A 26,610-nucleotide genomic window follows, 5' to 3' on the forward strand; every position below is an offset into this window, starting at 1 on the left:
AAATAGAAAATAACAGTGTTCGAATACTTTCTCACAGAAGGAGTAATTTCACTATTATATGTTATGGGAAGAAACATCCAAGGACTTGGAAGGCACTTGAAGTTTGTTAAACTCTAGAGCTCTTAAAATGAACTTTAAAAGTTCAGTATGGGATTGCAGAGGGTAGGCCAAAAAAAAAAAAAAAAGTTTAGTGTGACTTTATTGTAATAGCCTACTCAAGTTTGAGGCAAAAATCTAGGATTTGATTAAACTGATTAATAGTAATTAAAAGTCAATGAATTTTTAAATAGTACAAATTATAACTACTAGCCAATTAATATTAATTACTAGTAATTTAGTCAATGAATTTAAAAGACTTATTTTTTAAATGTAGTGATAAGTAACATAAGTTAATATTATACTCAGCTCTCTGTTTTTGTTTTTCATTATTTGCAAACCTATAGAAGGACACAAAATAACATAAATCCATACATATGTATCTGCCACCCAAATTGTGTCAATATGAACATCTGCCACATTTATTAAAAATGAAAAATTGGGGTTAAATTCTACACTTAGACAATAGACGTAAATTAGATCTCTGCTGGGCTACAGTTATTAAGAAAGTAGACAATGGTTAAATAAATCATGGCATTTTAATATGACCAAAGGCTCAATCATAAACAAGATGGGACATTAAAGAGTACTTTTTAAATTATAGTATTCATAAAATTATATAAGACAAGGAAACACAATGTAGTATATCCTCTTCACAAATATTCTTTATCTTATATAGCTATTTATTAAATTTCGATTTCAGGTTAATTTTCCTGTTTCAATTTAAAGAACCATTGGTAGTACCAGCTAATGGCTATGCTATCCAAACACTGTTTACATCTGTTTTCATATTTAATGAAGTATTATTATTAATAGCTGCATGAAAATAAGAGAGTAGGTTTGTAGATTTCCAGTTTGTAGTTTCACCTTTGGCCATAGTTTTCTCTAGTGGCATGTAAAATACAAGGACAGCCAACAGAGATTTTATTTTAATATATGGAACATTTAAATCTGAAAGACTATGTCATTCTTTTTTGAGACATAAAAAAGAATGTCTAGTTGCAGTATAACTCCTCCGTTTAGAACAGCGTGCAGGGTGCTTGTTGAAAAGATTGAAGTATGCTCTGATAAGGCATGTAGGGAAAGCAAAATCCTTCTCTTTTCTGATGAAGGTGAGATAAATATTTAACAACCCTTTTTTCTGCCACCAACTTGGACTAGCAAGTTGTGCCATAGCCTGTGAGATGCATGAAACTGCAGGCTGCCATGGGATGTAGTCAGAGGAAAACATGAAAGTTAGAGGTTGGTTGTAGGTCAGCTATGTGCAGCTGATATAGATCGTTACAGAGAATGGTCAGAACTCTCTTGCTATACTAGTTTTGTCTTTCATTGTATAGTGTTAATATGAACCTATTCATTTTGATATTGGCAATTCTATTTTATTAAACTCATCAACAATAAATATTTTAAATGGAAATATATGAGGAATTGAATATTGCATTTGCATTTCAGTACTTAACATGCATGAAATGTTTATTAACAGTTGCCATCCAGGTGTGAGAATTGTGAGGTATCACTGACCACAGGACAACCAGAAGACAGCAAATTTGCCAAAGAAGAATCAGTATCTATTTAAAATGTTAGGGATTATTAGGTAGGCCATGGTGACTCAGCAGGTAGAGCTCTTGCCTGCCGTGCCTGGAAACCTGGGTTCAATTCCTGGTACCTGCCCATACCAAAAAAAAAAAAAAAAAATGTTAGGGGTTATTTTAAAATTGAGATCCAAGACGGATAATTTAATATATACAGGTGCAGAAGGCGTTTACATATTTCTCTGTGAAACGTTACCTCATTTAGATCTAATAACTGTTCTTTTAAATTAATTTTATTCATTTTGTATTCCAAGTTTTCTCTTGCATGTTTGAAAATGAAACAGTAACCATTAATGTGTTGACTCCGTTAGCAGAAAAAGGAATTAAATGGTACCAGTTTTCAAATAGAAAGTAAATTCCTATAATAGTCTGGCTTTTTTCCTACAAAGATTTTGTGCATTTATTCTGTCAGTGCCTGGAGTTAAAGTAAAACTTTTCGAAGTTTATTCTATTAAGAATTTTGTAAATGCTGTTGAAAGTTCAAAAGCCCCACCTTAAAGATAAAATTATTTGTTATGATGCAAGAATTTTGTTATGGTAAATCAATGTTCTTATTAAATTAAGAAACAATAAGGTTGAGCTCTTTTAGAAATTGGTTGCAGTACATACAAATTTCACTTGTTGCACCAACTGAAATAAAACTGCTGTGTCCAAGTATGCTGATGTTTGATATATATGCACTATAACTAAATTAAAATTTTTTTCTGATGAAGCTGATTTTGAAAAAGAACTTCAGTAAGACATTGCATGTTCTCTTTGCTGTTTGTTACTAACAGGATTTTAGAAATGTGATTTTTTTTAAGAACTGCTTTGTAAATTAACCTGTCTTATATTGGCTTTATTGTTATTACTTTTTTGTGTGAGTCCTCTAAATATTGGTTAGTTTTTTTATTGGTTAAATTTCAATTCATAATCATTTGGAAATCTTTAAGGTGTTCTCCAAATAGAATACCAAAACCTTTCAGCTTTTGAAAACTTTATCAAATGGTAATTTTTTGGAAACAAATCTTGCAAGCAGGAAGCCATTGAAATGTATATCTATAAAAGCAGAGGAAGAACTGAACAAATTAATGAGTAAGAGCTCAGAATTTAATTTGGGAGCTGTAATTTGCTGTGTCTCAACTGTTGCAAAGACTCGATGCGCTCTTATTTTTAGTTGGATAGGCTAATATTTTGTATTGGAATGAAGTGATATGACAAGCCAACTGATTTTACTGTATCTAGATTTGCTGAACTTTTCAAAAGTACAAATAGAGACAGTTATTTAACAAAATTTATCTTACAGGAATAGAACTATTTCCCAATTTCTCTGAATATAGTGGGGAAAAGTTAAATATTTAAAGTTAAAATCAGAACTGTAAAGAGACTGTTTCATCAATTTAAAATATTACAGAGAAGAATAAGTTGAAAATGTCAACAATTACATACTTATTTATTATAAAATTCAACCTTGAAAGGGATTTCAAGCAATTTTATTTTTTAAAAAAACTTAAAAGTAATATGACCATATAAAAATAACATTTACCAAAGATATATCAGTGCCATCTTATTAGAGATAGACATAGCTAAGAAATTGATTAAAGTATTAAAGTATGCCAAGAGTAATTATTTTTCTTATTTTTTTAAACTTTTTTTTTAGAGAAGTTGTGGGTTTATTCTGCTTACAGTTTTGATGTATGTACCTGCATATGTTTTTAACTCTTAGAATTTTATTTTGTAAAATACCTTTCTAGTCCAACTGTTTTATGAGTCCACTAATAAATAAAACAAATTTGACAGTCAGTAAATATTTTTTTTAATTATAATTGTTTTAGATGCTCAGTCTCACTCTCGATGATATCTGTTAATATATTAAAATTGCTTAATTTCCTAAGAATTAATTTTGAGGATAGGAAATAGAGCATATCACTTTGCTTTGCTCAGGAAAATCATGGCAATGAATAGACTCCATTTATTTTTCTGATTTATTTCAATTGTGGGTTCCAAGTCTCACCACTCTCAAACAGACTTTAGAATTATCCTACTTGTAAAATTCTCATTCTACATTTGAGAATACTAATGGTTAAGTTGTTTCCTAAGTTTTTCCAGCAAATTAATGACACAGTCCAGTGTACCACAGTTCCCTTTAAGCTGGTCTATATTGGATCTCTCATTTGGTGAATATTTCGCTAATTGTCTTTAAAAAAATAAATAGTAGAATATTTCTCATCTGTGGTTGAACCAGTATGGTCTATCGGTCAGTGAATAGCAGTTACCAGTTTCAGCACTGCGCTATTAACATTTTCACTTTAATAAAACTATTTTAATGCTTTTTAAGTACTTTGGCGTCTTATCCAAATCAATTATCTTAGCCAATTATTATTGTAAAAGAGTTTACCTTACCATTCCTGTGCCTTGACATATTGTTCTCGAGTGTCTTTAGCTCTGACTTATTTGATCTTCTTTTTTAGCCTTTCCTAATGTCTATAAGATGATCTAATGTAAATAATTTATTATTTCTCATTTTGTTTTTTCCCATACATTATGAATTCTATTTAACTTATAGTTACAGTTTATCTGTAACTCTCTAAATTTAAAGTGTGCTTTTTCAATAAAATAGCTGTAGTTTAAAACACACATTTCCTATTTTGTTAATATTTCAATTTTGGTCTAGTTATTATTAAAATTATCTCAATATATGTTAATGTAGTAGATTTAAAAATTGAATTAGAAAATCTTATTATGATATAAAAGCTACTATAATAAGTTGTTCCCTTACATAAATAAATAAATGACCAATATTACTGGAGACTACAAGCAGCATGGGAAAAAAAAATGGAAGAAGTCTTTTATCCTAGTTTTTAGAGGGCATCAGCAGCTTTGCTTTTATGAAAAAGTAACAGCTAAATGCACTGCAAATAATTTGCAGTAATCCAGTTCAGTGATTCATGTGTCTGCTTTAATGGGTCATAATTCAGGGTAAAGTAACTGAGTGCAGTCAGAGTGCAGACATTGCTTATGCCAGGGACAGTATCTCTTCATAAAACACACCTCAGGAGAAGCAGCTTGCCAGCCCCCTAATACTCTCTGATGTTTTGATGTCCTGCATATTTTTCCGATTAAGTTTTGAGTGCCATGTTTTTAGTTGTATTTCCACATTCATTATTCTCACGTAGACCCTTCAGCGGGTTTGCCATATATGATTATTTTTTTAATGATGCCTTTCTTTCCACTTCAGCAGTTTAATAATCTAGCACTTGGCTGCTTCTCAGTACTCAGCATTCACCTCCCCAGTACAGAAAAGGACATGTGCTTTGGCTTCAAAATTCCATTTGCAGCATTAGAAATGCATATTCCCTACGGAACAACATTTGTTTGACATAACCATTCATTTTTATTACCTCTTTAAATATGTTTATCCAGAGTTATCAATAATCATAAATAACTGTATTCTCATCTTGTTCTGTTTTTTACCAACAGACAAAATTGCTTACCCAATACATATTAAATCTCGGCAAGTATGATCAAAACTACGACATCAGAGACCGTACAAGATTTATTAGGCAGCTTATTGTTCCGAATGAGAAGAGTGGAGCTCTAAGTAAATATGCCAAAAAAATATTCCTAGCCCAAAAACCTGCACCTCTGCTTGAGTCACCTTTTAAAGGTATTATTGTCAGAATGTAACTGCAGAATCTGTTATCTTAAAAATTATAACAATATGTTGCATTTCTAACATGCTTAAAATTTGTGTCTTAGAAAATACAAATGATTAGCATACAGAAGTATATAAGAATAATGTACTTTCTATGCATTCATCTATTTTCGTTGGTGTAAGTTTTATATCGTTGTTTATAATTTTATATGCTCTATTTACCTAAATAATTTCAAGCCCTCTGATTTTATTTTTATTTTTACTAAACAGTTTAACTGAACAGTAGATAAAATTTTTGTACTTCTTATAGACATTGACTTCATTTCTATTTTTCATAGATAGCTGTATTTATAGGGTAGGTAATTCGCCTTGACAATGAATTGTTTTAAATTAAATATCCTATGTATATTAGCGTAAACATATCTAGGAAGAATTGTTTATTAAAATATCCCTATATATTTAAATTTGTTTTCAGAGAGGGAAGCTGACTTATTTTCCCCAGATTTTTAAGAGGTAATTAAATATTTTATCAGCTTAATAAGTGTCCATTCCACTTTGATTCAAATGATTATACCTGGGTTTTTATATTATTTCTTTTTTAATCGTAGTAAAGCAATAAAAAACAGTTCCGTTTTGTACAAAAACTATTAAAATTCTGGATGTGTGCGAAGACTTGTATATGGATTGTTTAACTGTGCTGTCATTCTTAATATTCACAGTAAAGTAATTTTTAGAGAAGCTACATTTCAGAGCAACACCTCTAAACACACTGACTGATTAGCTTTTTTATTGACCATTATGGGGGAGATTATTGTAATCTATGGATTGAAATCAGTTTTTTGACCTAAGAAGAGCTTCCTAGTTCGTATTTATTCCTTGACATTTGAGGTAAAATGCCAATTACCTTGAGTGCCGATTAGGAATGTTCTCTGTTAGATACAGCTTATATTGTTTATTTTATATTTTTTCTCTATTTTTAATAGATAGAGATCGTTTCCAGCTTGGCACTTTATCTCATACTCTCAACATTAAAGCTACTGGGTACCTGGAATTATCTAATTGGCCAGAGGAGGCGCCTGACCCATCAGTTCGAAATGTAGAAGTAATAGAGTTGGTAAGTTGACCTTTCTGAAATTCATTTTTTTCAAGCAGTGGAAGTTTCTAGAATAACTGTTGTTTTATATAAAAGCTTTTGAGCGTAGTGAAAATTGTTCTGGTATTTCTAAATGTAATATGCTAGATATAGAGTGCCTTTATATGAACTAAATATTGTAATATTCCTACGTCGTTGTACATGTACTGTTCTTTTTCTTCAAGGAAATAAGAGAATTGAATTCTCTGCATCAGTGCCACCCATATTTGTGGTATTGCATTTGTAGCTGTGTAGATTCAATTTCTAAGGTACTTAGTTTCATTGAATTGAGCTTTTTCTGCTATATATAGAGATTCGTATGCTTCCTGTCAATATTTTTCTAAATAATTTTTAGCTGCTCTCAGAAAACCCATACAAAGCATTCTTCTGGTTTTTTCCGATGAACCTGTTTTAAGTGAAACGGAAATATAAATAGGAAGCATTATGTACCCAAATGTCCTTAGACAAGGTCACAATTAAAGTGAATATTAATACTCTGCTCTCACATTAAAAAAGAAAACTATGTAAATACTCTTTTTCTGGATATTATTAAAATGCTGTCCAAAAAGAATAAATATTCTGTCCTAATATTATCTTTTTCTTTCTTACAGAATCAAGGAATATATGAAAGGGGCCTTCTAGTTATCTTTAGATGAAATTGATTATGTAAAACATACCAAATAATTTTTAAAGCAAATTTAATTTAGAAAGAGCAATTTGGTATTGTATTCTGGATACATCTGGTAGAAAAGGGATATTGAACTAGGATTTGGATAACCAGAGTTTCTTTACCACCAATTCCTATAGGAAAATCAGTTAATCTTCTTGCTTCTTAACTTCTCTCTATATAATGGAAGAAAACCTTTATTACTTCAAATAGAAGAATTGCTATAATGGGTGTGTACTTTGATTCCTCTGAGAAATATGTTTCTCAATTACCTAAACTTATCTTGGTTTTGGAGAATGGCAAGAAGCAGTAATAATTAGCAATAACGTTTAGCAAATTGTGGCACTATTCTGTAATGTTTGACAAATACTACTTATTAAACTTCATAATGATCATATGTGATGGTTATTGTTATTCCCATTTTGCAGATGAAAAAACTGAGGCTCAGAGAACTTAAGTTAATTGTCCAAGGTCACATAGCTAGTAAATAATGGAACTGAGATTCAAACTGAGGTCTGAGTCTAGCATTCATGGCTCTCAATTACTGCATTTTATTATGTAACATAAGTGGAGGAAACTTCAGCTTGTTTGTAAATCTTTACTATCCTTATCTGTCATTTTCATTTTGTGACAAATTATTTCTGTTTAGAGATGGCCAAAAAATGGGTGAAAGTTTTGTACAACTAAAAGTTAAAATGCTATTTAAGAGCAGGCGACAGTGGCTCAGAGGCAGAATTCTCAACTGCCATACCAGAGACCCAGGTTCAATTCCTGGAACCTGCCCAGGCTAAAAAAAGCATATACACACACACACATATATGCTATTTAAGCATAATATATTGTTAGGAAAAATTCTGTCTCAAAAGTAGCACTTTTTAAAATGTATTCATAGTTATACATTAGTAGTGTAATTAGAAATTAGTAATAGTGACTAGTATTAGACATACTTTGGGCATTTCTTTAATTTTAATCAGTTATTAAAACAAATTGCGTTCCTGTTCTTCCTTGTGGCTAAGTTTGTTGATTTTCACTCAAATCATATACACAAAAAAATTGGGTTATTTCTACAACTTTTGGTCATATGCTAGAAAAAGTGTTGTTTGGTACGATTCTTTCCACAGATATGCTTTCCCTCCTAATTTCTCATTTTGCCTGTTTGCTGTTTATATGGTTCTGCCTTTTTTCATTATTGAGTACATAATGTTTTGGCCCTAGTAGAACCATCCCTTTTTCCTCCCTCTCCCCTTTTTAAAATATTTGTATTGAGAAATCCTTATATGCATTACAGTCCATCCATAACATACAGTCAGTGACTCACTGTATTATCACATATTAACCTGTTTTCTTGTGTTCATCTCACCATCCAATTTAACAAAGTCAAATTGATTTCTTTTTCATTTGATGACTAGTTTCCTGAAATTAATAACCGGCAACCTACTATGGAGAATAATTATAACTGATGGAAACTAGCTGAAGAAAACCGTCACTATCTGTTGATGCCATGCAGAAAGCAGCTTCAGTCTATTGATCTGTGACATATGGGCTTAAAATTGTATTGTGAAAGACACGATTAAATATAAAAAGATGTACATTGTTTTATTTTTGGAGGCAACTACAATAGTGTAGAAAGTAGTGTCTATAAAGTCTTTCTTGCCTCTTTATCACCCCTCTCTAAAATCATATCAGTGTATTTCATACACATAATATACTGTGTTATTCTAGGTTTCCTAGAAGTAATTAGAGGGTAAAATCTCATTTTTTTATGAAATAAAAATTAAAATAATTTTATTTTTTAGACTTTAGTTCTTCAAGTCCATGGTCATGTCAGAAAATAGGCTGCTTTGAGTGTAGAAGCCCAATTGTCCTTATTTGTTGACTTAGTTTTACCCAGAAAGCCATAGTCAAGTTATTATATTTTTTTCCATAAATTGATCCTACATACTTTTAGTAGATTTCATAAAAAATGTTTGGAATTAAGAGAAATATCAACTTTAATAAATATAGAATTTTGCTTATAGAATACTATATTTTTGGATAACAACATTTAAAATACATATAGAAAGAAAGCAGTACTAGTACTGTTGATCTTATTAAAGTATCTTATTCAAATACATATATATTTTTCTATCTTATCTAGATAGTAATTTTCTAGGTTACTGAAGCTTACTTACCTCTTTGAACAACATACCTTATGCCCTCTAGCTTAGTGGTTCTCAACTCTAGCTGCATGTTAGAATCATGGAGATCCTTAAACAAAATAAAATCTATGTCAGACCTGCATCAGACCAATTAAATCCAAATCTCAGGGAATGATCCCAGCATTATTTGTTTTAATATTATTATTTTTGTTGTTTGCATTAATATTGTATAAAATATTCTCTGGTGATTCTGATCTGCCTCCACTGTTGAGAACCATTCTGAATAAGAGCATCTATCACACTGTAAAATCCTTTACAACAAGATGTGTACTCTAGCAGAGACTGACTGACGCACAGTCTAAAAGTGTTATACATAACTCAATGATTTCTGACTTTTAAAACATATGTATATTTCCCTGCTTTTTATATGAAATGTGATTTAATTTTTTCTTGATGAATCGGGGTCATACTTCTGAAAATAATGTATTTTGCTTTAATAAACTGAATTAAAATCTTTAAGGGGCTATTCATATGACACGTTTACTGTAACAGACACACTTGGGATATATGCATTTACAAAATATTAAAAAATCCTGCTTTCCAAAAGCTTATATTCAAGCACAAGTAGGCCAACAATAAAAACATGTAAGTAATCCTGATCAAAAGGGGGGAAAGAAGTGTAATTAATAAAGTGTCAGTGGCAGAGAGAGTTCAGATTTAGTCAGGAGTCTACTCTGGAGGTTGCTCTTGCACAAGCTTCAGGTAGACCTTGCTACCTATCAAGCCTGCCAACCCCCAACCAGGACTGTTCTACCCAATCCTAAAGAACACCTAGGGCAATATATAAGATTCTACAAGGATTACAGGAACTAGAGTAACTTTCCAGAAACCTACAACCTCCAGATGGGTCCCATCCAGATAAGTCCTAAAACCTAGCCCAGCCTCTCCAGAACATCAGATTATACTACCTCCCTAGGTAGAGTATTAGTATTAATACTAATACTAATATTAGTGACAGACCCTTCCAATATCAAATATTTAAAATTGCCATAGCCCAAACAACCCCAAAGAGAGATATGGAAAGATCAAAGGTGATGGTGGAGTTATACAGAGAAGATAAGACTTAACAAATTAATATGAATCCTGAATCATTAAATTGATATCAATCATTTAAATTGCTAACGTATCAGTATGTTAGAGAAGCTAGAAGTAAAAACCTAAAATTGTGAAATTGTAACTCATGTCAAAGTCTGAGATATGTTTTACAACTAATTGTACTGTGCTTTGAAATTTATAGCTTTTTTGATATGTTATTTTTTACAATAAAAGAAGGGAAAAAAAGTCGATTGTGATGATAAGGTATTTATGCCCTCTAGCTTCCTATATTCTGGAGCAGCTAGAAGGGAAAAATCTGAGAGGATCATATGGTAGCCCATGACAAACTCTGGAATCTGTCCTGTAATCACTTGTTGAAGAGTGCTTTGAAAACTATTGCTTTTTTATTTCTTTGCTGTGTATATATGTTATACCATACAATAAAAACAGTTTAAAAATGTAAGTAAATTATATAATATATTAAAAAATATTAAGTGCTGTGAAGTTGGGGGAGAAGGCATGTAGAGCAAAGATCAGAAGTGCCAGGCGTGGAATATTGTAATTTTAAATGTAATAGTCCTCCCTGAAGTGGCATTTGTGCAAATATTTAAAGGAAGTAAGGGAGTGAACCATGTAGTTATCTGGGGAAAGGTCCCTAAGGTGGGAGTATGCCTGGGTAAGTGAAATGTTCATGGCAGAGTTTCAAATTAAATAGGAACTTGAAGTGACTGAAGTTTTAACGGGGATAGAAGCAAGGCAGTCATTGAGAAGACTGTTGCAGTAATCCAGGAGAGAGAGAGGTGAATGCTCAACCAAGGTGGCTAAAGAATTTCTTAATGGATTAGATGGTTAAGATGTGAGAGAAAAGAAGAAGTCAAAGATGACCTCCTGGTCTTGGAAGTTGAGATGGTCAGGGCTATTTATCATCTATATTAATCTTTTTTTTTTTCTCATTTTTCATTTATCTGTGTCAGGCTATCTACCTCTACTTGCCCTTACCTCTTCTAGGCTTTATTTATTTTAGCTCTTGTGTTTAGGCATACACAAAATATTTTAGTATGCAAGTAAAATAAGGATGTGATTTATTATGATAGTCTCTGAGTAAGAGTAAAGTGAATCAGCCCTAATGCCAAGACTCACATTTTTTTTTAAAAAAAAAAAAAAAAACAGGCAAAAGAATGGACCCCTGCAGGGAAAGCAAAGAAAGAGAATCCTGCTAAGAATTTTTATTCTGAATCTGAGGAGGAAGAAGACTCTTCTGACAGCAACAGTGACAGTGGTGGGTTTTATAATTTATTGAAATACATTATTCACTGCAGCTTACATGTTAAACATAAAAAAAAAAAAAGAAACTCTCCTGCCATGTGGGAGACCCAGGTTTAATTCCCGTCCTATGCACTTCCCAAGCAAACAAACAAAAATTCAACAAATGGTGCTGCAATAACACGATACTCACATGGAAAAAGAATGAAACGTGACCCCCTCCGTACAGCATACAAAAAGAACCCTAGTACATAATATTCAACAAGCAATTTTAAGTGTAATTTATTCTATTAAAATAATCCCTTTCTTACTTTATCACATATTGATTTCCAGAGTAATTTCTAAGCCTTCTCATTTGACATTGCCTCTTAGACACATAATAATAAATGCTAGAGCTGAATCAGGAACTCATGTTTTTCTGAGTTCTAATCTACAGTGTTTGTTATGAACATTAGAATATTGAAAAATATGATTTTATGCTAAACCGTTAGTGGGAGTTTTTAAAAGTAACTTTCCTTTGTAAAAATATAAAGTTTGTTTTAAGCTTTTAGCAATCTGTTTCTCTTCCATTTTATGCTCATCTTTTTCTACATGAATCTGTACAGAGTTAAAGCTAAAACTAATAAATCCACTACATGTTCTAAAAAAAGAGCTAAAATACTGGAGGCAACCGTATGCAATGAAAAGACTATTTAAGTGGAAGAATTTAGAAGTCCAGGTTTTAAGGCACTTGTCTTTCTCTGTATCTGATAAGTGAAAGGGTTGATTTAGATGCACTACAAGTCTGAGTGATTTGCATGATAAAAATATATTGGAGTCTCTTACTAACACTCTTATTAACAATTAAATTAATAGGCAGATCTGATCCAAGACCAAATGACACCCATCTTCCTTCTAAAACCTTTGTTCCTTGGAGAGCCAGGGCTCTTCACTGTACATGGTCACCCACTAATTCACTCTAAGGTACTGCATTCTTTTATTCCCATTTCCCCTATTAAAATTGTTATTTTCAGTATCTGTTAATCTAATATGTAATGTATTACCTTCTTAAGTAATAAGCCAGAAAATAAGGAAAATACCTTAGTCCAGAAGGTTAACTCTATTGAATCTGGAATTTTAGGAATGTTGTAGACCAATGGGAAAGATCTGTTTGTATAGTAAAGTGTGTACTACTTTTTTATATCATATACATTTGTATCTATCCCATTATGCATAAGCTCATGCCTGTTCATAAGCTAATCTTTTTCAGTACATGTTTGTAATATTCCATTAACGCTATGGCTTTACAGGGTTTATCTGAATATATGCAGGAGTGAGGGATGTGACAAGAGTTTCATTGTAGCTGCTGGAGGGAAAAAATCAGAAGATTAGAAGTTAGGAGATTTGTTTTCTAATGAGCAAATCCTTTTGAGAATAAATACATTTCTTAAGGATTTTACTAACCTGTCATTTTAAATAACAGTGCCTGAAGTGAACTGGACCCGGGTTAATGTTGAACTCTCCTGTAGTAATATGCAATACCATAGATGCTGCAGTTTCTTTTCATTATTTACGGTACATTACCAATTACTTGAGTTAAGGTGTGTGTGCATAACTTTGATGTCACAACAAATTCAAAATGTCCTTTCTTATAGATTTTCTTTCTAACATTTGGGTAAAGTGAATTTTGTTCTTTGTAGAAGATGATGATAATGAGTGCCTTACCATGTAGTTGGCACTGTTATACTCACCTTTACATGTTTCAAATCATTTATCTTCACAACAGCTCTGTATAGTAGCTATTATTATTATACACACTTGCTGAAAGGGAAACTTGAGACCCAAGGAGATTAAATAAATTCTCGGTCTTAGAACTCGTATCAGGATTTGAACCTTCACATTTCAACTTGAGAACCCATGCTTTTAATCACTTCAGGCTACCCCAAAGGAATATGAGCAGTCCTACTTTTTCACTGTGGTGCCTAAATGAATCCTTAGGAAATAGATATAGTATACCCATTAGAACATGCTTTAATTTAAGATTATTTCATGCATACATTATAGGTAGACGCAAGTTTGTCCTTTAGGATGTAACTATGTACTGTATGCATCACTTCTCCAAAGGGTCCTAGTATACCATAAGTTATAAATAAAACTTTTTAACTCCTCAATGTAACTTTATTATCTTTTTTATCTAAAATTTTTATCTAGCTAAAATAAGTAATTAGCAATTTTGCTTGTTGTTTGACTTCAGAATTTTGGGGAGTTTTTTTGAATGGCTCATTTCACTCTCAAAATTTGTTCCTGAACAGATTCAAGTGTAACCTTCTTTTTCTGTAAATAAATTTTCTGTTAACAAGTAGAGGAATTCAGAGTTATTTCTTTAGCTTTCCATCATTCTTCAACAACAGAGAAGTTTTTTTCCATAGCTAGTAGCTACAGTTTGTAAAGTGGGGTTCTCTAAAAATTGTTTTATTTGGTTTATCTTCTCTTTGCTTTTCTTATTATCAAAGAGTCTTCTCTGTGTTTTTGAGTCCCTCCAGGCTCACCCTGCTGAATGAAAAGGGGTGTGGAAATATAAAGTGTTGAACAGGTGGGGTCCACTTAGTAAACACTCAACATCTGGTTTCATTTGTGATGACTATTGACAGTTATGTGTGTCCTTATGTATAATTAAATAGCTATAAATCAAAGAACATCTGGTTATTTTTTCAGAGAGTGAATCTGGAAGTAAAAGTGGAGAACAAGGGGAGGAAGGAGACAGTAGTGATGACAGCAGCAAAGACTCTTCCAGCGAGCATGAGAGTGAGAGTGGAAGTGAATCAGAAATAGAAAACAAAAGAACAGCCAAGAGGAACTCTAAAACTAAAGGGAAAAGGTAAAAATTTTTGTCCGAATTTCTTTCAAAAAATATTCTGTGATGTTTTCCTTTAGGTTAATATTTTCCTTAATTCATCGAATGAATGAGAAAATAAATGTGAGTGGGTTTCTCCCAAAAATGGATATTAAATGTCTTTAAATTAATTTAAAATACTAGTAGTTCACATTAGACTCCTACTTGTACTGAGTTTTCATTTTGAACTTGAACAAATCTTGGGGTTACATTTTGACAATTGGCGTAACCTTGGAAGGCTGAGTTAAGTGATCAATCAGTGGGTATGAACACTTAATTACCTTTTGTAGCAATTTTGCTGAGGACTAAAATTAAATCCTTCAGCACTTACCATTATGTAACTAAGACAATTGATTTTTCTAAATAATGTTATATTAAAAAGATTATGATCCAAAGAGTCAAGGGCTGTGAAGGAAGACAGTCATAATAAGATATTTAAGTATTAGCACTTTTTAAGATCTCCCATTATCAACAACATTATCGTGTATTAAAGAGTCTTTAAAATTTTGAGTAATTGGGGTAATACCTTCGATTGTGTGAATCTGTTTTCCCCACTGCTGTCAGCAAGTGGCCTCTGCAGACATGACGGCCCTTTCCTCAGGGGCCTGCTGCCCACTTACTTGATGAGCTTGCAGCTTGGCTCAGTCGTGGCTGACAGCACTGATTGGGGCGCAGTACGCTCTCTGCTCCTTTTATTACAGACAGTAATTAAAGCAGCTCGCCCTGCCACTTCCATAACAAACACAGCATAATGCCCTAATTATGACTTTATTAATTTAAGTCAGGATTTAATGATTTTAAAAGTGATTTATATTGTTTTTCCTGTTCAGAACAAATGAAATCTGTAGGTTAAATTAATACAGGCTTTTCATCACTGCAAAGTTAAAAAGCTAGTTACCAGTAAATTCTTTTCATTAGATTAACATCTGAAACTCTAAGCTGTAAGGTAAACAATAATTACCATCAAAATTGAGTGATGCATAATCAAATAACATTTTATCTTTAAAATCTTATCATAAAAGCTAGAAGTTAAGTATATTCAGAATCATTCACTTGTTGCAACAAAGGATTTGCTTGGTTCATAATAACCTTTTTTTGAGAAATTCTGTATGTTTGGTATAATAACAGAATTTCTATGAAGACCTGGTTTATAGGAAGTGTCTCATTTATAGAAAGGGAAGATTCTCTTCCGTGCGCTAAATATCTTTTCAAATAGCAGAAATCAGCATGCTACAAATGTATTATATTGATTTTATTTTTCTTTAGAAATGGGCTTTTCTCTTTGCTCCAGTTTCAATTTAAAAGAATTGTTTATTACACCAAGGGAAACCATAAATACATTCTAAATCTAATATTTATAAGTAAATGTTTTAACCAGTGAATTGAGTATAATTAATTATTATTCTTTGCTAGGGTAAAAAATTAATGTATTTTTTAGTCTTCAGATATAATTACATATGTTCTGAGATGTTACCATGGCTCCATTTTTAATTAACAGCAATCATATTTCCTCCACAAACTCAATTTTGGAAATACCGATTCTTCCCTTGGCTCACCACTTCCTACCCCACTCCATGGTTTTCTGTCTCTTTTTAAAGCTTTGCCAGTATAACTGTATGATAATTTTTAAAGCTTAAGAATCTTTAAATATCTTTAAAGCTACCCTTTATTAATTATAACTGTTTATGACTAAATTTGAGGGTAGGAGTTCTATATTTCAAAGTGTTTTCATTCGAAGGCAGATAGATTTGGCATAGTGTTAAAATATACAGACTTTATTGTAAGACAGACTTGAGTTCAAATTCCAATTGTTCACCTTCTGGCTGTGTCCGTGAGCAAGTTACTTAACCTTTCTGAATATTAGCATCATTATTGCAGATGGGTTGGTAATGAACCTGAGAAGAATATGTTGAAACATATAAATTAGATAATGGATTTAAAATACCTAACACTGCCTGACACAAGGGAGATCTTTAAAAAAAAAGAGAGAGAGAGAGATTATTTATATTATTTTAAATGGAAGACCGTGAGAACTAGATCCTCAGTTTTGGGAAAATGACAAACACCACAGGCATCTCTCTTCCCTGAGAGAAGGACTTCTGGCCATCTCACATGTTATTCCTTCTCCTTGGAGAGCTGCCTCCCTCCCCTTTTGTTTGTTTTATTCTCCAAATTATATGTCTCTTCCTCCAAGAAGCATTCCCTAACTTTTTTAAGTTTGTTTAGGTGGTCCTCCAGATGTTTTCATAATACACTGTATTTTATTGCCTATTATTATGCTTTGTTGTCACTACCATTCTGCTTCTCTGTGTCTTCCAGTGTACTGTACACTCCACAGAGTAGACACAGAGATTATCTGTACCTTACCATTGTTATCGTTAGCCCCTAACAGAGTACCAGCATATAGTGGGCAGTCAATAAATATTTATTTTTGAATGACTAAGGTGAACAAATGAGTGAATAGCATTAGGCATTTAAGTACGATCATTTGGTATTTAAAGTGTTTATATTTGATTATTTTAATATTGTTAGTAAGACTTAATGCATTAGAAGACTTCACTTTTGAATTGATTAACATTTTGTCATTTAATGTGTTTGAGGCACATAGTTGGGAATATCTGTAAATAATTTTCTTGGATAGCAAAATTAAAAGCACAAGTCTATTTTAGCAAAAGTAGATGTATAAATATTTCAGTTTATTAATAAATACCTGGTATTCTGAGACATCATTTTAAAATCAGCTTAAATATCTTTTAATTTATTGTTGTTAGTGCTAAATGTATATTCCTAATAAATCAGATATTAATCCAATTTATCAATTATTTTCTATTTTATTGTCAATTATATCATTTAGTATTATTTTAGGAACTTTGTTATTTGAGGAGAGTATGATATAATACAGTTGAGTTTGAATGTGTTCTGATTTATTTGGTTATATAGATAATACTATTTTTATTATTATTTCGCTAATATGTTCTGGAATTTTTATGGTCTTTTATATGCTAAAGAGAAGTGGTTCTCAGTGGAATATATTTATCTAATAAAGGTTCTAATTTATGTGTAAAATGGACAAATAGCAATGTTTGATTTTTTAACTACATACTTTTTTATATAAAGGATTGAAAGTTAGTATGTCAAATTTTATTATTATGCATAGTGATTATGAAGATGGAGAAAAGGAAAATGAAATATCTAAATCTTCAGATTCTTCCCATGCTGAATCTAGTTCAATAGAAGAAAGTTCTTCAGATTCTGAATCAGAATCAGACTCTGAAAGTGAATCAGAATCCAGAAAAGTCACTAAGGTAAGAAATATTAGACATTTGTTATAATTGAAGGTAAATATTGATACAACCTTTTGCCAGTTAAGAATAAATATTTCTGAAAATATTTCAGAATGTGTTTTTCCAAAAGTTACGAATAAGGAATAGTTATTTAACATTTTCACTGTCAATGAAAATAAACAATGTCTTCGTTCACCCACATCTGACTTTTTTTTTCTCTCCTGGATAATCATTTCCTTTATAACCCAGCCTTGCAACCATGCAAAGATGTTAGAAACAGAAAGGGGGCTCTCAGTGTTTTGAGCACTGCTTTTTTTGTTCTTCACTATGTTTTGACAAGGCAGACTTTGTTAAACGGAAAGTAAAAGTAGTATTGAAATAATATTGAGCAAAGGAATATAAATACACATACATCATAAGAAATTGAGACTAATATACTTTTTAAAATTTTAGTAATAGAATGCTTTTAACAATTTAACTAAAAGGTATACATGTTTACTAGTTAATAAAAATGTAGTAACCATTTCCTAAAAACGAATATAAAAACATTCATGTAATAGTTGTAATGTTGAAACTGTCTGCAGAGCAGCAAAAATAAAAGTTTAAATCACAGAATATAGTTATTAATATAAAACCCAAATCTAATGAGAATTATCTTTAATTTTCACTCCGTTCCTGTAAATGGATAACTTGGTAGGCTTGATATGCAGTTTTATTTATAAACTATTATTCCATATGTTGAAAATATGGTCTGACCCTGCCTTTCAGTGAATTCAATTTCTTTGGAGCTTAATGCTTTACTCATTTATTTTGTTAGTTCTCTTAACTCAGATTCCTTCAGTATGTCATCTGAGTAAGCAAGGATGAAAATAAACTCATTGAAGTAAACATTGCCTTCCCCATCCAGGATGCGTTGTTTAAGAAAGAGCATATTTGAAAATTGACTAGTATTTGGTCTCTGTTTTTCAAAAATTCACTATAAAATCTTGGAGATCTTTATGTTTCTTAATTTAGTCTCATAAAAATATATCACAGTTTGATGTACTCATATTTCCAACTTATATCAAATTACAGAAAAAACTTAAAATATTATTTAAAATAAAGGAGATTTTAAAATTGACATTGAAAGTATAACCCAAAATGAGAAATCAGTATTTTTTAAAATGATAGAACAAGAAAAGAACTAATATGAAGTGGGTATAATTGAAACCAGTTATTTTTTTCAATATTTTGATAAAATTGAAAAATTGGGGTAGATTTTGTACTGATATAATAATTAGAAGCTTAGCTTCAGGAGCCTCTTTAAAAACTATAGTTGAGGGTGGGGCAATGGTGGCTCAGCGTCAGAATTCTTGCCTGCTGTATCGGAGACCCAGGTTCAATTCCCAGAGCCTGCCCATGCCAAAAAAAAAAAAAAAAAGCTGCAGTTTAACCTTAGGTCAGTGATTTAATTTGTTTCTTCTTTGTCAGAGACTTTCAGTTATCAGATTTAATTGTTAACAGTTAAAAATATTTTACTATAGAACATCAGTATAAAAATTCAAATATTGTAATGAGTCATGACTCTTGAAAAATTCTGTTTTTATTCAAATTGTTGATAATTTTGTATCCGTGTTTTTTGCTTAGATGGCTTATTTTCTGTTAGAATCCCTTTTCCTGTCATAAGAAGCAGATATGGTTGCTTATTTGTTTGAATTTAGCATTTGATAACTACTCAGAGCAGTCATAACTACTGATTTCTCTCCACTTCTTTCTGAATGATTCAGGCTTTACCATGCAATGAGAAGTGTACCAATTTCCTAATAATGGGCAACTTTATTAATTGTGGAAAAGTCCTCCTTGCACATAATGGTATGGCTTCTACCCTAAATTGTGAATAATGAAGGCAGATGGGTGTGCCACAGTATATTAATGCCAAAAATTCATATGCCTTATATCTGCAGTCCTACTAAATCTATAACTTTTATTCTTTCTCTTTTCTTTCATCTGGACTATATATTTTAGGGACATTGAGCATGAAAATGAGTTCTCTTGAATATATGGCTTTCAAAACAGTTAATTTTTATGATGGTCCTAGGAGATAAACTGATATAGTATTTTGCTTGATGAGAGATAATGATGCATGCCTCAGTTTCCTCATCTATAGAGAAGAAATGTGAATCCCATTCTACTTTCAGATATTATTATACAATCTCAAATGTGATAGATCAATGTGAAGCACTATATAAATATCAAACCGCATTTTCTTTATTGTAAAAACTTAATATACAAACATATATTCTTGACATAAAAACATTCCATACATGGTGTACAATCAATGACTCACAATATCATCACTTAGTTGTACATTCATCACCATGATCATTTTTTGAACATTTGCACCATTCCAACAAAAGAAATAAAAAGAAGAAAGGAAAAACCTCATACATGCCATAACCCTCACTCTGCTCACCCCACCCTCTCATTGACCACTAGAATTTCCATCTACCCAATTTATTTACCCTTTTCCCCCCCTATTATTTACTTATTTTTATCCATATTTTTACCTCATCTGTCCATACCCTGGATATAAAGAGCATCAAACACAAGGTTCTCACAATCACACAGTCACATTGTAAACATTCTATCTTTATACAATTGTCTTCAGGAATCTAGGCTACTGGAACATAGTATAGTTTCAGGTACTTCCGTCTAGCCACTCCAATATACCATAAACTAAGAAGGGAAATCTATATAACCAGGATAAAACCTCTCGACTCTGAAATCTCTCAGCCCCTGAAACTTTATTTTATCTCATTTCCCTCTTCCCCTTTTTGGTCAAGAAGGCTTTCTCAATCTCTTGATGCCAAGTCCTGGCTTATCCCAGGCTTTCTGTCCCATGTTGCCTGGGAGATTTACACCTCTGGGAGTCGTGTCCCACATAGAGGGGAAGGCAGTGAATTCACATGCTAAGTTGGCTTAGAGAGAGAGAGAGGCCACATCTGAGCAACAAAAGAGGTTCTCTGGGGATGACTTTTAGGCCTAATTTTTAGTAGGCTTAGTCTGTTCTTTGCAGGAATAAGTTTCATAGGGGCAAGCCCCAAGATTGAGGGCTCAGCCTGTTGATTTGGTTGTCCCCACTGCTTGCAAGAATATCAGAAATTCTCCAAATGGGAAAGTTGAATTTTCCCCCTTTCTCCCCATTTCCCCAAGGGAATTTTGCAAATACTTCTTTATTCACTGTTCAAATCACTCTAGGATTTATCAGGTCATCAACTAACCTGGACAAACCTACAAAAACTCATGCCCTCTTCAAGGTTCCATGTACTTATGGTGTTCAATTAAACTGTCCATATACATTAAATTAAGAAATGTACTAGTCAAAATATAAATTCAAATAGCATTTTTTAATTTGAGCAATATTAATTCTATGAGAGATCAATAATAGAGTTGTAGAATGATGCTAAAAGGAATCTAATTTTTTTGTAACCCTAAGCCTTCTGCAGTTTCTTGACTGTTATCACACCGTCAAGTTTTAAACTAACCTGCAGTTAGGACTCCATAACTGCAGCCTGTGTGCTCATCTGCTTTCTTCAGAAGACTGAACTGCCATCCGTTTTGAGTGTCTCATATCTCTCCTCTCTCTAACTCAAAACTCTGTTATACCTCCCTTCTCTTTGCATTTAGTTCTGGGTAAGTGATCCCTATCCACTTAGCCAAGAATAAGTCCTGGTACCTTTGGGCCTTGTATTGTTAATAATCATGTGCCTTCTTTACACCTTCAGTCTCTTCCTGCACTAATTCCATCTCTGCCTATCAAAATACCAAAGTATTTTCTAGCACTTAAAAAGAGGAGGAGGGAGATGAGTAGAGGAAGAGAGACAAGATTTTGGAAAAATAATCTATATATTCTCCATCTACAATCTCTTAACCTTAGTCCTTTACAAATTTGTTTCTACCGCTATCATTTCTTATGGTTATTACTTTGAAAGGTCCCCATGGTCTTAACCCAAACCCAGTGGCCCCTCTTAGTCATTGTCTTTCTCTGCCTTCTTGTATGACCATTACCTTACTACTTGAATTTGTCTGCACCCTTTTTCTCCTAACTTCTTCAGACATTCATTCTTTGATTACTTCTCTTTTATCCCCTTCTGACACCTAGGTGTGCACATTGCTAAAAAAACTAGTACTTAGTATACATAATTTTTAAAACACATTTGTTGATCTGAATTCATTTTCGTTTAAACTTTTTTTTTTCTGTAAATTTTCCCTGTTGTGGGATCGCATTCACATTCTTTTCTTCAGCTAAAACATTTATGTGAGTTATTTCTATGGCAGTGACTTCAGATCCATAGAACAGCTCCAGCTTTTCTTCCCAAATTCAGACTAACTTCCGAGACTTACCTGAAACTGCTGGTATCCAAATGTAATATGTCTAGAAGACATGTTCTCCCATTTGGTATCAACATTCTTTTTACTCACCCAGCTGTGTAGCTACAGAATTATCTTTGACTCCTTCCTCATCCTGTACATTTAGACATTTGCCATTTCCTGTAGATTCTGCATATTAGTTCCCACTGCCACCTTTCTAGATCAGCTCGTTACCTCAGTCATAGGCCATTGCCTTTCGTCATCCTCAGACTTTTCTCCAGCCTCAGTCCTTCTTTACATTTGCCAGATTAATGTTAAATTTATTTGTAATGATGTCCTATTGCCATTTGTGTTCAGTAAACTCTACAGGCCAACATGTCCACACCTGCCTTTCTAGTCTTACCTCTTTTCTGTTCCGGGTGTTCTAATCCCAAAAGACTGTTTGTGGTTCTCTTAACATGCTTTGTGTGTTCCTGTTTCTATGCCTTTGCTCTTCTTTTCACTATTTCTCATATTAAAGAAAATACAGTAAGAAGGAAAGTATGCAATGGAAGTCTTACCAATTAGAGAGTATTACACATGTGAATAATGTAGGGACAGTCAAAAGGATGAGAACCACTGCTTCATTGTTGATGTTCCTAAAGTATTTGCCGTTCAGCACCAGGCCCCAGCACTTAAGGCTCAGAGCTGTAACCATACATTCTGGTGTCCTGTTTGTAAGTTTGTTTTATTGACTGGAAGTTTCCCTTGTTTGACGTTGGTATTACCGAAGAAACTTATCTTGCTCGGAACATTAGTTATTTCAGTGAGCAAAAATATTTTTAGTTATAGATGTACTTGTCTTGAAATACATTAAATTTAGAAATATTTTAAGAAGTCTAATACTTTTTATGACATAATTCTTTTGCCCCAAATAATACCTACAACAAAATTTTTTTTAATAGTTCCATATTTTAAAGTACTTTTACATACCTTACACAGTGCAGTGAGAAAGCAAAAATTTTACAAAGAAGAGTGGAGAAGAAAAGCAGTAATAAAGACCACATTGTATCAGGAAAAAGATTCACATCATAGAACTTTATCTTATTCTTTACTGATATAATTAAGTTATATTCTGTTAAGTTAAAATTATCTATTGAATAGATGGAGACAATTTCATATAAAATCATATCTTTTTTAAAGTTTCTAGTTTTGTTTTTCTTTATTTAGAACATTCTTACATAGCATGGTTATTTCAGCTATCATCTTATTTTAGTCCACTCATAGCATCTTGATTGTGGAAGCAATAGTTCTGGTTATATGTGAAGTATATGTGTACCAACTACTGAAGATTTAGATAATCTATGATTACAATGAGATTTTAAAATCCTGATTATAATTTTACTGTGAATAACTTTTATGCATTTACCTTTTATATATTTACAATATTTTAATATATAAATTGTATATAAAGTATAATTATCTATCAGTGTGAAGTAAAAGATCTAGTATTTAGCATGTTTTCCCTTAACACTTTTTAATATTAAGAGCATTCCCATGTTTGAATTAAAATAAAGATTAATATGTGTACTAGCTGTGGGAAATAAAAAACAGCTCCATCTATGTATCTAACAGTGTTCTAAAAACTGTCGTCAGTTGTCTTTTTCATAGGCTATATATATTTCATAAAACTCTGCTAATCCTTTTTTGAGAGGTACAAAGAAACTAAGTAAATCTATTAAGTGCTCTAAAAACCAGTCACTGGTTGTGACTAGTGTCTAAATGCCAGTAAATGATAACGTTTACTTTAAAGTTAGACCTATCAAGTGAAATATTCTTGCGGATAAAGTAAATTTAGCATATAGTATGAAAGAGATCGTGGATAAGAATGAAAGGAAGTATTTTCTGATTGGTTTTCTTTATTTGAGAAATAGGAAATAAGTTTTACTTGTGCTTTTACAAGCATATATGTATGTTACAATTACATAACTTCTGTGAATATTGAAGAATATTGATTCTTACTTAAACAATTCAGAGGCTTTCCTTTTTAAATTTGTCTTTCCCAGTTTTGTTCATACTTTCATTCTCTAAAACAGAAATATCAACTCACTTCAACTGATATCTTTAATTTAAAGAGAATGCCACTTAAGCAAGCTTTGTTACACTGAAGTAGGTGTAATCTAATAGGGGAAGATTTGTTTTAACAACTTATCTTACAAAGAAGTCTCAAGTTATAGGTAATGTACTTCTGTTTTAAAGCATTTGTTTTAAAGTATTGAGCCTCAGATTTTTAAAATCAAATCTGTTACATGACTTGAAGGCAGGAGAGTCATTAAATTTTCCTTGGTTGGGAATTCTAATTGAGAATATTTCATGCAAATAACTTGCCATGTGAGGCTAAAAATTAGCTTTTAACTGTTGATTTCAAAGCATAGTATAGGTTTGATGAACTTTACATGCAGCTTATTCTATCTTATATTTTTAAATTTAAAACCTCTTCATGATGGTTTCCTCTTAGGAAGTATATTTGGTGCTTTCCATGTCAGATCCTTTTTTTCTACTTGCTTTTTTTCTTATTAGTATAAAAACGAACATGCATAATACATAAAAATCTTTATGGGCATATTACTACATATTTCTGTGTGTATTATTTGGAGCTTAATAAATTTTTCCAGGATCTTTTATTTATTATTTGAAATGAAATATATTAAATAGAAATCAGTTTCTTAACCCTGTGACTTTGTATTTCATTTTTAAAATGTTGATGTGTTGAAATGTATGATCGAATACCATAGAAACAAAATGGAGATTTGAGGACGATGAATTGATAACTAGATATTTTTGTAGTGAGATTTTAAGATCAGTAGCTGTTGTCCTTATAAAAGTCTAATACAGTCACTCGGCTGTTAAAAACCTAATCCTCTATTTAAAAAATATACAAAAACAAATTGTCTATCTTTCTGCCTGATCTCTTCTCAAGTACTAACACAATGGAAACAGTGGGTGATCTGTCAGTGTGTTTGGTTTGTCAGTGATGGTTTTGTATAAATATTGGGAGGGTAAGGAATAAAATTCACACAGTAAAATATGATTTCATCTGCCTTTTCTCTGCAGCTCCATGGCTCATGCTGCAGTGTGAAATTCTCATTTTACACACTTTGCAGGCGGAGCACATGAATTATGCATTGAGCAAGAAAAATCTCCTGCCTCAAGTCCTATATGCATTTACCCAGGTTCTGTCTCTATTACCAAGATGAATTGCAAATGGAGGAATGTTTGATGGAATGGAGCTCTTAACTTCTTTGTTTAGAATTCAGATTTTTATTTTTATAGTAGCTCCTTTAAGTATGAAAACGTTTTGAAGTTAGTATGGATTTTTTTAAATGAAAAATGAAATATAATATAAGAGAAATGCCAAACACATCACAAAGCTTTTTATCGCCTTGATCAGAATGCAAGGCTTTTTCAATTTGGTAGAAATGACCATTATCTATTGCTAATGTTGTATTTCAGTCACTGGTTATTTGCTGTTCCCAGAAAGTCAATGAAATTCTGTCCTTTTGAGAGCCCTTTTTCTTTCTGTTTTAGGCTTCTAATAAGAGATTATGCCAGTTTCACATGCGGCTCTGTCCTGTGTCGTATGTAACCTGATGTATATTTAATAGATGTTGTTATACATTCTTGGCTGTGAAGTAGAAAATAAAGTGTAGACTTGCCTCCAGCTTTAACTTTATCTTGATTTGATAGGTTTCTAATTTTTCAGGTGGAGAGGTTCCAGTTCTGTGAATATAGTTGTGCACTGTTGTAGCTTATAGGAAGCCTACTACACCCATTCTGCTCAGCATAGCATTTTGATAAGTCACATGATGATAAGCTCTTTACGTTATATGTTCTTTCTTCCCAGGAATGGTATTCTGGATGAGATGGTCTTTACACTCTGAAGTTTTTAAATTCAGTTACTTGAAGTTTTTAAATTTTAGCCTCAAAACTAACATTTCTTCTGTGTTTTGTTTTTTTTTTTCTCAGTCCTAAAAATCGTTATTCACTTGAAGGATGGAGAGAGGAGTAAATGTTGGTTGTTTTGTTTTTTAAGAAAATAGAAATAATTATTTTGAAGAAGAAAATCAATGCTGATATCAGTATTCTAGTGAAAATGTTTTAGTTTGTTCTTATGTGTGTTACAGTATGATCTTTGAAAATAATTCTGGGTATTGGCATAAAGGAAAAAATAGTCAACTTAAAATCACTTAAAAATGTCTCATCGTATAATTTGATGCAATACTCTTGTTCACTTATGAGTACTGTTGTGATGTCTATGTAGACTTAAAATTACGGTAATGTAACTTTTGTTTCGGTGATATCTTAGAGAAATACTTCAAAATGTATATAATAATTGATACTCATGATAAGCCATAAACTCCTTTGGTAGATTATAAACTATCTGAAGGTAGAGACTATGTCTGTCTTGACTGTCTTTTTGCTATTGCATAACACAGAGTATAATAACA

General features: G+C 32.0%; 1 protein-coding gene across 1 annotated transcript in view; it reads left to right on the top strand.

The window, feature by feature from the left end:
• AP3B1 (adaptor related protein complex 3 subunit beta 1) overlaps positions 1-26,610 on the top strand; it is a 353,422-nt gene that overhangs the window by 230,949 nt on the left and 95,863 nt on the right. The window contains exons 16-20 of the mRNA XM_077138668.1: positions 5,148-5,334; positions 6,306-6,436; positions 11,525-11,633; positions 14,312-14,474; positions 17,647-17,794. Coding sequence (XP_076994783.1) covers positions 5,148-5,334; positions 6,306-6,436; positions 11,525-11,633; positions 14,312-14,474; positions 17,647-17,794 — 738 coding nt within the window. The remainder of the gene's footprint in view (positions 1-5,147; positions 5,335-6,305; positions 6,437-11,524; positions 11,634-14,311; positions 14,475-17,646; positions 17,795-26,610) is intronic.

This window comes from Tamandua tetradactyla, chromosome 21, assembly GCF_023851605.1.
Source record: "Tamandua tetradactyla isolate mTamTet1 chromosome 21, mTamTet1.pri, whole genome shotgun sequence".
In the NCBI taxonomy this organism is placed as follows: domain Eukaryota; kingdom Metazoa; phylum Chordata; class Mammalia; order Pilosa; family Myrmecophagidae; genus Tamandua; species Tamandua tetradactyla.